Here is a 12,569-nt window from a genome sequence, read left to right as displayed (position 1 = left end):
CTGTCACCTAGCCCCCGTGGGAATGGCTCAGGCCAGAAGCTACCACCAAATTTGCTCTTTTCTCCCAGGGCCCAGTGACTTCTTGACAGGTTACAGCCCCAAAGACAAACAGATTCTGCCAAGCAAATAACTGTTCAGCAGTGGGGGTGCTGGGAGGCCTGGGAGTGGGCCTGAGCAGCCAGGAGACCCAGGTGACTGGGTGGAGGTCCCTCCCCTGCAGAGAACAAACAGCTGTGGGCACCTGGAAGGAAGCAGGATGCAGGTGCGCTGCCCTAGGTGGAGGGCACTTGCCCCGGGGGGTCTCCGGGCGGGTCTCCAGGCTCCTCACCCTGGGCTCTGTATCAGGTTGCTCCCTGAGAAACAGCAGGCTTGCGTTCAGGCCCTGGGGCAGGCTCCTTGTGGGGCCTGTTTCCTTCATTCGCTCTGCGGCCAGAAGTTCCTAAGCTGCCTACTGGGAGGTGCCAAGGCACCTCCTCGCTCAATTCCTGCACCACAGCCCCCCCCCCCCCCCCCCCCCCGTGAACATCATCACTTGGAACTCGGTTCTGCCAGGCAGGGGGAGGCCCAGTCCAGGACCCTGCACATGGATGTCTTGCTTTTCTGTTCAGTGAAAACGATGCCAGCAGCCGAGAGCCTGCCTCCTCCCCTGAGCTGTGGAGACCAAGGCCGACTCCCTCCCTTCCTTCTCACAGAGGGAGACCTGGGGACACACCTGAGTTCTGAAGATACCACCCACCTGGAGGGGTTGAAGTGAGGAAGCCACCATGTGCCGTGTATTGGCTGATAAAGTTGATTCTAGGCTGCTCCCTGAACCCCATAAAGTCAAGCTGTCTCAGGGAAGTACGTGGGGTGGGCTCGTCAACTATTGAGAATGTGGGCTCAACCTCTCAGACCCCCCAAAGCCCAAGTCCATCATGAACCCACAAGGAGACCTTTAAGCACCCAGGAACTACACCCCGCCACCGCAGGACCAGGTAAAATGCATTCCACCTTCATCTAGGAAGCCAGGGGCCCAGGTGGGGACAAGGACTCCCCAGCCCTGTCCTGCCTGCTCTTCGGATAGGCAAGGTGCCCAGATATCTGCTCTGCCATCTCAATATGCCATGCGTTGGGCACACAGCAGGGGCCTATGCAATGGCTGCCGGCTGCTCAACACCACTTGGCTGGTATTTCTTCCATGCTGGGAACAGAGGAGTGATCAACAGAGGCGTGGCACCCTGGTAACCTAAAGGTCATTTGGAAGCAGTTCCTTTGCCTTTCTGGTCACTGGGTACCAGGAAGGACAGTTGTAATCCAGGACTGACATCCCCCAATACAATGATCCTTAGGACCTCAGCTTTTCCATCTGCAAAGGGGAGACCCCCAAGACCACTCAGTGTACATTGCAGGGCCACCATCAGGCCAAGCGGGCCACACACAGGCTTGAAGGTGAAATGAGACTCAGAGACACATGCAGAGCTTTTTTTTTGTGTTAATTTAATCATACAAATATTCATCTTTACAGTCAGGAAAGACCTCCTCGTCTTCACCTCCTCCTAGGCCCCATCGGCCCCACCACACACACCAACCAGCTTGCTCGCCACACACACCACCGTCCAGGTGGAAGGGGAGGCCGTCACCGCCCCTGCATTCACCCAAGGGTACAAAGGGAAACTGAGGCACAAGGCGGGTGGGGGAGGGGAGAGGATCAGTTTACATTTCTGAGCCCTGGCAACCCTGCCGCGCTCTCCTGCTGGGGGTTGGACTGAATTTGGGGAGGTGTTTACTTTCATGCCCACTTCCCACCTTGGCGCCCCCAGGCCACTGGCTGTCTTGGTGAGGTTTTCCTAGGCTCAAAGTGCCTTGAAGTCACAGCCAGTCCTTACTGGGGCAGAGAAGGCTGTTTCTTGTAGAAAAAAATGCCCCAAATTCAATGTCCCCGTGGCAAAAAGAAAAGGCGCGCACACACACACACACACACACACACACACACCCCTTTCACTCCATGCACACGGACGGACAGGTTCTTCCCAAGACTGCACCCCCCTGGCCCTATCACCCAAAGATGGCACTTGCCCTTGCTTCTTGGGTGCCTGACGCTGGCGGTCCTGTCCAGAAGATTTTAAGAGGAGCAAGGGCTGCTGGAGATGAGAGGCAGCCTCTACTAGCCAAGCGGCAGGGGAGGAGAAAGGGGCATCAAGCACTGCTCAGAAGCCATGCCACTGAGGGGAGGGAGAGCAAATGGCCAGGACCCTCTTCTGACCCTGGGAAGCCACAGAGCAGGGCTTGAACTTGCTTGAGGCTCATCTTTCCAAGGCCAGGTTCAGAAACTGTTCTTAGGAAGGAAGTCAAGGTACATGGGACATCTAATTTGCCAGGGGAAGATGCCTACAAGCAAGAGGAGCGGATGGCTCTGGCAGGGCTGGACTTCAAGAGGGTGGCTGGCTGGCTGGTTGGCACCCCTGCTGAGTCAGGGCAGGTAGCCCTGTGGGGAAAGTGGGAATGGGCACCTACTGTGGGGCAGGTGGGGAAGCCAGGAAAGGAGGGGTCATGAAGCCTCCCACGATCCTGCCAAAGGCCACTGGAGAGGCCCTGCTTCAAGGCTAGCAAGCAGGTGCGCGTTCCAGGGTGGCAGTGTCCTAGGAGATTGGCACCAACAAAAGACTATCTTGAGCCGTGTGATATGGGCCCCCGGCAGGGTCTCCCCTGGGCTCCACTGGGGAGTGGGGCACTCATGTGCATAGAAAGTAGGTGCTGCAGAGAAGCCCTGGTCCAGCCCAGCTCAGCCCAGCCCTCTACGGGCTCCACAGTGAGCCAGTTTATTCCCCAGTTAGTTTTTTTGGGGAGGTGGAGAGATGAAAGGGAAAATGTCATACAAGCTTTTCTCCCACAATCAAGCATTTAAAAACAGTCTTAGAAGAGGAGGAGGAGCAACAAACACCACACATTTTTTTGGAACTCAGACACCCAGAGACAGAGACAGGCAGGCAGGCAGACCCTCACCCACACCCAGGCCATCTGACCCCTTGCAGCCACTCATCCTGGGCCTCCCTGCTCTTCTCACCTCCCTGGAGCAGAAAGGGGTGTGATCACAGGTAGGGGACCCTGCAACCACACCCTGGATCCATCTCCCTGCTCTCAAGCCAACTAGACTTAGGGAAGGAGGGGGCTGAGAAGAGAGAGGGACTTTGCATATTCGAGTATCTTTGGCAGACAGCTGTTCTAGCCTGATTCAAGCTTCCCATGAGACGTCCACATCCAGCCTGCCTGGAATCCACAGGACACCGGCAGGCCCACGCCCACCATGGACCAGGTCTCCTGTTGGGGGCGGGGGCCTCTCATTTCCACCTAAATGTGGTCTCCAAGATCAAGCAGTCAGTGGCTGTGGTCCTTCCCGTGACCAGTTCCCCACTCGGGGCTGTATTTTCATATCTTAACAGCTCGGCCTCCACTAACAGGCTGTGGAGACACCACAGAGGACAACTGAAAGGACACGGAGGAAGGGAGCTGTGCGGCGACAGAGAAGCGCTTGCTGCTGCTGTGCGCGGGCTGGCGAGCTGCACCAGCCCCATGTGCACACAAGGCGCACGCATCTACCCAGCAGAGGTGCTGTCCCCAGAGTGAATGGGGGCCACTGCATGAAGAACGGAGGGCAGGAAGTGTGGTGGCATTCTCTGCCAAGAGGAACATGGAAGAGGAACAATCTGAACTGTTACCAGTGTGTGCAGAATGACACCTCTCGGCCTCAGAAACTCCCACGTCAGCAGAGATCTGTCCTCAAGGCTTCCTCTGCTGGCCACACAGGGAAGTTTGGTCTTCAGAGAGGTTCTGATGCTCACAAGCCACAGGGTTGACAAATACTAATGTCAAAGGTGTAAATCAACAGAGGATTAGAGAGAGGAGAGAGGGAGGGTGATGCCACTGAAAACAAATGGGTCAACTCCCGGGACCGGGCGGCTCGGCAGTGCGCTCCTGCAGCGCTGACCCGCGGGGGCCCCGAGCTTGCCACCGGCTTCAACCTGAGTGGCTTCCAGAGCAAGCACTATTCTATAGAGTGTTATCCCTTACTTAAAAAAAAATAAAAGAGAAGAAAGGGGGAAAATTAACATGTGCTCAAAGCTACAACCTCTCTGTAGGCAAAATAATTTTTGTTTAAAAAGATGGCTTATTTTCCCCCATTTAAAACTTTTCCCCCTTCCCGAGTGACCTAACAACTTGGTAGACTGACACCTAATAAGCACAGCCCAAGGTGGCTGCATGGATCTCTTCTTGGTAGCCTCAACACCATTCCTGGGATTCAGCATTCACACATGCATACTGAGTTTACTCAAAACTAGTTCTGTTTTGCTTCTTCCTCTTCTTCCGGGATGGGAGATCAGAGCAGGGATCCGTGCGATGTGGTTTGCAATCCAGAGGAACCCCTTGCCCTCCCCCCCCCAAAGTCGGGCCTTCTGTCTTTTGTTAATTTTTCTTCTTGCTGACACCCGTTTAAGACTGGCCGAAGGGGTAAGGCCCGTGGAGCCCCTGGAAGAGAGTGAAGACAGTCAGTGACGGCAGACACAGAGGCAGCCTGACAACCAAACCAAGCACGGGAATCTAGGGTCCCCAGGAGAGCCAGAAGGATGCCCCAGTCACAGACAAGGCTGAGTGTTTCTCACCAAATCATGCAGTGCAGAGAGGGGAGACACTGCTCATCTTGCTGCAAGTGGATCAGATGGTGCCAATCTTCACCCACCCAGGTCCCAAAGCTTTCCTATTCCCTTCTTGTCAATAGTGTCTCGTCCTCTGTGCTGAACACCCTCATGCACCACTTTCTGGTTTTTTTTGGACATCAGGGACTGAACTCAGGGGCACTTGACCACTGAGCCACATCCCCAGTCCTATTGTGCATATTTAGAGACAGGGTCTCACTGAGTTGCTTAGCGCCTCGCTAAGTTGCTGAGGCTGGCTTTGAACTCCCAATCCTCTTGTCTCAACCTCTCTAGCCACTGCGATTACAGGCAATATGCCACCATGCCCAGCTTGGCTAACACACTTGTAACAATGGAGATAACATGGCAGGAACCGCAACCATCTAGCCAGCAACCAGGACCAGGCACAGTACTGGGAACTGGTACTTTGCTGTCATTAGTCCTCACTCACCTCTGCCCTGAAAGCAAGTGAATATGGCCACACCCATCTGGGAGATGCCTCTTTTACTACAGACTAAAAAGACTTGTTCAAGGTTGCACGGTTGGTAAGAAGCATAGCCAGGACTCAAACCTAAGTCTGCGGGCTGCAGTGTTCTTTGTTCTCCTTGGGGCTTACTACAAATTCCCAAAGTCACGTTCCATAGGTCTGGCTGGGTGGAAAAGGCTTCCTGGTCTTGCTTTTCCTTTAGATTCAGAATGAGATACCAGATGAGATGTGCCAACACCAAAAGCAGTCACATCACACACTGCAGGATGGTGTGCCTCACTCTGCTCTCCCCTCTTCCTTGGTGAAATCATTTAATGTAAGACCTGAAAGTGCACAGCTGACTGGTAGCCAATCCCCCTATATCCCACACAGGCCTAGAGGCTGCAGGGATTAGCTGGTGTGAAGAGCAAGCACTCAGTCATCCCCATGAGAAATGACCTGAGGAGTGTTCCCCGTGCTGCATGACCACAGGAAGAACCCTGAATCTGAGCCCAACTCAGAGCAGGAAGGCACAGGGAGACCAAGATCACGTTTTTCCATTAATCTGATTGAACATGGGCAGAGCCAGAATGAGTGCTTTAAAAAAACAAACACACAAAAAAAGATTTCTTTGAAAAGGAATAAAAGTGCCAGTTTGCAGGGTTGCCTATGATCAGAATCCATTTACATCGTTAGTGCGCTTTCTTTGCTGTCACGCTGCAGGCACGGTACCTAGCCCTTAGCAGGCACCCAAGAGACACTCATTGAATTGGGAACTGGAGGAGGATAGGATTTCTCGGGCTACTGCCTGGAGTGTCAGACCCCCACCCCCCCATGTTCTACAACAGTGGCCCTTCCAAAGCCAGGTATTCTAAACAGTTGCGTAGGCTTAGGGATAAGTGTTGGTTCATGCTATCCATTTGGTCATAGCTTCCTAGGGCCCAGGAAAAGATAGGGGAGGTGATGAGAGTTTGCAGAGCCCTCCCAGTTCCCACTGCAGTGGGATGCTGATGTGCAGACTGGGGAGGAAACCCAGATGCTGCTTCCAGCTTTGCACCCACTCACCAAGTAACCCTGGTGGGGACTCTTCCCTCCACCACCTCAGCTTGCTCCATAACCTTTCCAGATTTAAGGTTTTGGGAGTTGACACAAAGTGCCTGGCTCAGGAAGCTGCAAAACAGTATTCTAAGAGAAACATCCTCTGGTCATGTTTAGGCCAGACAGAGGTCAAAGCCACCAAGAATGGGGAACATGAGATTAAATTTTCCATAGTTTTTTTCTTCTTCTTTGTGGAAATGATGGAATCCCCCTCACCACTGTGTTTTTCCACATAAAGCCCCTGAAGACCAGAATCTACTGCTTTGAGGTATCACTGAACAAAATATCAGAAGGAGGGAGCCCCAGGATGGGCAGGCCTAACTGAGGAGCTCAACCACACGCCAAGCATGGCCACAGTGCCTGAAATGTTCTCTTTAATCCTCACAAAGGATCCACTGAGACAAACATGATCTCCCGGCTCAAGAGAAGTGAGGTAACCTGATCGAGGGCACAGCACTGGTAAATGGAGCAGCTGGTGCTTCAAATGCCAAAATCCCACAAGACCTGCTGATCCCTGAGCCAACTCTGCCTCCAGCAAGCAAGCCAAGGTGGCAGCTCTGTCAGCAGCCTCGGCACTACCAGCTCAATCAAGGGTGGCAAAGGGCTCTCAGACTCCACCTGGCACAACTTCCAAGGAAGGCCATGTGCCCCAGAGGTAGGAGGTAAAGCCGCTTAAAACAAGCTGCTAACTCAGCATTTCCCAACACCCGCTCATCCAGAGTGAACAGGGGGAGCAACAGAAGCTTAGGTTCTCTAAGATTTAACACCAGGTTTCTGTGCAGGAAAAAAGTGCACAAAGACAACTTGAAAAGCAAATAGTATTGTTTTCTATGAAATATCTCCCCCTTTACCCTAAAAGTAACTGCTTCTTGGCCCAGAGCTCCACCCTGCCTGTGCGCCTCTACAGTGCAGGGATGGGCCGTGACTGGTGTGGAACACGCAGAGAAGGGAAGATGAGACTTTCCTCTAGAGCTGCTGTGCTTCCCGTTTAACAGATAAGCACAGGGGGTTCTGTGCAACTGTCAGGGGAAAGAGATGAGCACTTTCAGATTCCCACCTGACCGTCCTGGCCCTCAGATCATTAAGTGTCGAATTTAACTAGCTTAGATTATAGTCATCATGGATCCTCTATTTAATAACTGAGGTTCTGTGCTTTTCCAAAGGAAGAATGCTACCCAATTTCCTTTAACCCAGGGGAGGAGTGCCTGATGCTTAACTGGTGCAGAAAGGTGGCTTGAGGAACAAGATTATTCTGCTTCCCCTAATCAACTACCATCAGTTCAAGGAAGGGAGAGGGAGCCAATCCTATTTCAAAACCACTCTATGATCTAGAGTCCCTGCATGTAGGATTATAGTGGATCACAGAACACGGGCAACTCAACACCAGTTGTACAGGAGAAAGCTGGCAAAGAATCCAAGAACAGTTTGTCCAGGGCGTCCCATGGCAGAAGACCAAGTGGGAAATGCCTTTCCTAGCAGAGGGATGGAGGTATGTATGTTCAAGATGGAAGGCCTGTCCCCAGAACTCTGCTAGAGCTCTACGAGCCGGTGTCACAGTTCCGGGGGCCAACCCCATCCTGTCCTAAAGGAAGACTGGAGAAATATAGAGAGTGTTCGCTGTCCTCTGGGGTAACTAGCAGCTCTTCTTTATCTGCAAGAAAAGCAGATGCCAATACTAACTAATCTGACATCAATGACTTGTCTTTAAGAGTGATTTTGGTGAATCTGATGCTGAAGGCCGCCCTTGACTATGAGGAATCTTGTCCTATCACATAAAGATCAGCAGCCAGACTCACTTAACCATATTTACAGAGGACACAAATACTTGAAACCAGAAAATGACTTGTGGCTGGACACCATGGACTGCTTGTGCCCAGGAGACCAGTGTGGGCAACAGTGAGAGACCCTGTCTCAAAAAACCAACACAACACACACAAACATTTTTATATCCTACTTTAGTTAGGACCTTCTCTACTTGCTGTTTTCAAAAGCCACAGTGCATGGATCAGCCCCACACCTGCAACACCTTAAGAGTTCTTCCCAAAATTATGAAGGTCAAAATCACCTTTCCAAAAAGGGGTACACATTGTATATCTCTTACCTGAAATGGCTGGGACTAGATGTGTTTGGGATTTTTGAAGATTTGCATATATAGCACGGGATATATTGAGCTGGGCATGATGGTGCCTGTCTGTAATCCCAGGAACTGGGGAGGCTAAGGCAGGAGGATAACAAGGTTCAAGGTCAGCCTCAGCAACTTAGAATAAAAAATAAAAAAAAAAAAAACCAAGAACTGGGATTGTGACTTGGTGGTAAAGCAGTCCTGCTTTCAATCCCTGACACCGCCCCCCGCCCCCCAAAAAAGTATATTGGGAATGGGATCCAAGTCTACAAATGAAATTCACTTATTTTGTATATACAAATAATTTCAGTTTCATAATTTTGTGCATAAAACAAAGTTTCATGGTGTGGAATTTTCCACTAGTGGTGACATTATATTGATGTTCTAAAAGTTTTGATTTTGTTGCATTTTGGATTTCTAAATTAGGGATGCTCAAATCTATACTAAAAATCTGTCAATGAGGGCCGGAGTTGTAGCTCCATGAAAGAGTGCTTGCCTAGCATGTGCGAGACACTGGGTTCGATTCTCAGCACCACATACAAATAAATAAATGTCCATCAACAATTAAAATATATTTTTTTAAACTGTCAATGAGAAAACATTAACTGTATGCTAGAATTTTTTTAAAGTTCATTCAATTTTGAATAGTAGTCAGTGACGTGCTATCAGGAGAGCAGGCCGCCTGTGCGGGGTAGGGCTTGTTCTTGTTGATTATCTGTGCCGTGCACACAGTGGACTGAAATGTCAGTAAAATGAAGGAAGGAACTGTGAAAGGTGCTGCACCGCTGAGCCAATTCTCTGTTTTCTAACCTTCTAGGAAAAAAAGGAGACGGCCAAAATTCCTAATGAAAAAAGGCTGTCTCACTGAAAGCTTTTTGGGTTACTCTTTATATGAAAACTTGTTTAAGATAAACCACCACAACACAGAAACTTTCACATACCTGTCTTTATTTTGCTTTTATTTGTAATTTGGTTTAAATAAATAAAAAGGTTCACACAGGTTAATAAAAGACAGGAGCATTTGCTGCATGGCTGCAAAATAACATGCTCTCCCAGTGTATACTGATGGCAGCATCAGATAACACCATGAGGCCCTCCTCTTCCTCCTCCTCCTCCTCCTCCTCCTCCTCCTCCTCCTCCTCCTCCTCCTCCTCCTCATTTCCTGGGCCAGTCCCAGTCAGCGCTTCACCAGCCTAGTGCTTCTTCTTCTTCTTCTTTTTTTTTTTTTAAATCACTTATGTACACTGAATGCAAACACAGAAGAATACAGGGTTTACTACCAAGTTCTGTCCTGATCCTGTACTGCAATCATGGTGTGGTGAGGCCCAGCTCACAGGCCTGGCCTGGGTGGCAGGGGCCAGAGACCAACATGGCCTGATCAACCATTAGTCTCTCATTAACTAGAAATGAAATTAAACCTGCTGGAGTAACAGGCAGAATGATGAGCACTCTCTGAGGATATTCAAACCAGGGCCTTCCTTGGTGACTGCTGACTGCACACAGTCCACTGTGTGCAAGGTAGCTTGCTGGTGGTATAGAAGGGCCACTTCAGCATGAGAGGACTTCTACCGATGACTTAACATTACTTTTCAAGCCACTTTCATGGGAAAATCCCCCCCAAATTCAAAAATTTCTTGTCTTAGCTGAGGATAAGGGTAAGAACCAGCAAAGAACTGGAAAAAACTTATTTTTAAGGCATAAGGGCTGATCACAGGGCAGGCTTAATTCACAGTCTTCTGCACGTGCATATGTGTGCTCAACCTTTTGCTCCCCCAGAGCTGGGCATCAAATCCAGGCCTCACACGTGCTAGGCAAGCACTGTACCATTGAGTCATGCCCCCAGCTCCTTAGTATCTTTTTAAAAGCCCTGTATATCCATTTTTCATACTCACCTCTTAGAACAGTTTTTCTGTTGCTCTTAACTAAATGTAATGCTGCTGGGGAACTTCTCTATCCAGCCATCCTCCTTCCACTTACCAACCCTTCACCACCCATCCTTCTAACCTCCCTATCACCCATGTCTGTCTAACCTCCTTTCTTCCCTCCATGCACCCTCCAGCCTTCCTCCTCCCATTCATCCAAGCTACCCATGGCCAAAAGCAACTCCACAGCTCCACTTACCACCCCCCTTCAGATTAAGAGAATCGCCATCAAACTCCAACATAGCTCAATGAAACTGTTTTATTAAAAGTTCGACAAGGAGATGAAGGATCCTATCTGACTATGACTTTCCCTTTCTATCTTCAGAAAGATGTCAGAAAAAGTTATCTGCTATTTGGACTTCTTCTAGCTTTAAAGACACCATGAATCAATATGATAGAATCCAAGTAGGGTGCTCGCAGAGCTCTCTGTGGGTATCTCTTAAAGGATTCCTAAAAGGAAGAAAGAGACTGGCAGGAGTTCCTATGGGGAGGACACCCAAAGAAAAGCAGCTTATCCTCCTTCCTAGCCACACAGCCATTGTCACTGCATTATGGGAGCTCTGCTAAAACACAGGTAAGTCTGCTGGTCCCACTTCCTCTCACACTTTCAAGCTCTTACAACCTTTTTTTGTCAACTACTCTTTCCTTAAAAGCTATCATTTGCCCTGGCCATCTCACGATTAACTCACAGGCATCGCCCCCCACAATGGCTGGCTGGCTAGCTGGTTATAGGAATAGAGTAAGCTGTCTTCTCCTTGGTCCTGGTCATACTGGGTTACATCTTGACCCGTCCTTGCTCAGAAGCACTGCTGGCTCTGTTTCCTTTCACATTAAACATGGAACCCTCTTTTGCGTGGCTCTCAAAGGTCTTCCTCGGATTTTTCGCCCCACCCTTTCTAAGCTCACTGCAGCCAGCTGGCTGGCCAGTGTCCCCTGCATACACCCTGCCCATGGTTGCTTCTGGGCCTTCCTGAAAGTGGTGATTCTTTCCTCTAATTCAGTTCAAATCCATCAAAATACCATATCTTAACTACTCCAAACCTTACTGTTTTCTTCTCCCAAACACCTGTGAGCACTGGAACTCAGCTTACTTTACCTTTACTGGCTCTCATTCTTTCCTATGGGCTGATCACTTTGTAATCAGTAAATTATTTGGAGATAGGAATTAGCACAGGCTGAGTACCCAGGAGATCTCGCTTTCTGACTCAATAGTATCAAGGCTAACTTTGTGTAAAGCAATCAATTTTAGCTTGACTTAATCAGTCCTTAAGACAACAGCATCATGGGGAAAATGCCCAAGACCCTCAGATCCTTCCAAGGGACTCTGGAAAGGGCCTCACTTTAAGTTGAGCCACAAGGAAGCCCACATCTTCCCTGAGGTACAATATTTTATGTTAGTCTTGTTAGAATACAGTCACAGCAGGCTGAGCTGAGAACAATTAATTAATTTGAAACCTGAACATCCATACCTGCAGATAAATTCACACACTTCAGAATTACACTTTTATCTATTTGAACCTGTACTTTCACCAGTTCAACTCTGAAATATTCATTAGAAATTAAAATGCTGAATTTGAGTACAGGAGAAAGCATCCTTACAACCCAAATAAGTACAACAGCAACCCTGGACACTAGCTCCATTTTTGCTACAAGACTGCCCAGCATCAGAAAAGTCTAAGACAATGCTCTGAGCCTCAAAGCAAATAAAATGGAGCTGGACAGCTTTTGAAGCTGTTGAGGTACAAAAGGGAGAGTTCCTGGACATACTTTTTATTTTCAGATAGCAACATTACAAACAACAAAAGACATTTTTCTAAGTCCACAGTGTTTGCTTAATTTATTTAAAAACTACACACATGACCCATGCCAATGCAAACACCAGCAAAGCTGGGAGAACTTTACTGGCTCTTCTGGGTTTTCAAAAAGAGAATCACCGTAATATCAAGTCTTCTGGCAAGTCCCCTAAGGTACAGAATGTGCTCAACTGCCACAGAGCTTGGGCAGGTCCCTTAGATGCTCTGCACTGCTTCCTCCTTGGCCACAAATTCTTCTGCAGCTCTCACAGGTGAATGAGAAGGTCTGTACAATCTGACACTAGTGTCTAAATTACCTTCAGAGCCCAGGCAACCAACTTTGCTTGCCAGCAAACCTCATCAACAGTGTGATCTACAACATCAGAATCAAACTGGGTCCCTCAGTTCCAGCCCATGGCCCAACCTCAATTTGCTGGGGGAATGTCAGCAATCACTTAAAGCTTCCCTGCTGTTTTATATAACTACAAAAGTTACAAG

The 12,569-nt window shown here is 49.2% G+C and overlaps 1 protein-coding gene across 2 annotated transcripts in view; it reads right to left on the bottom strand.

The window, feature by feature from the left end:
- Nucleotides 1–1,465: 1,465 nt before the first annotated feature.
- Nucleotides 1,466–12,569, bottom strand: part of Ilrun (inflammation and lipid regulator with UBA-like and NBR1-like domains) — an 84,958-nt gene continuing 73,854 nt past the window's right edge. For both annotated transcript variants that reach the window (XM_076858875.1, XM_076858876.1), the window contains exon 5: nucleotides 1,466–4,503. In XM_076858875.1, the coding sequence (XP_076714990.1) occupies nucleotides 4,468–4,503 (36 nt within the window). In that variant the 3' untranslated portion in view covers nucleotides 1,466–4,467. The remainder of the gene's footprint in view (nucleotides 4,504–12,569) is intronic.

Source organism: Callospermophilus lateralis, chromosome 6, assembly GCF_048772815.1.
Source record: "Callospermophilus lateralis isolate mCalLat2 chromosome 6, mCalLat2.hap1, whole genome shotgun sequence".
Taxonomy (NCBI): domain Eukaryota; kingdom Metazoa; phylum Chordata; class Mammalia; order Rodentia; family Sciuridae; genus Callospermophilus; species Callospermophilus lateralis.
Note: the sequence above shows the minus strand (reverse complement) of the source record. Positions and strands in the feature narration are given on the sequence as shown.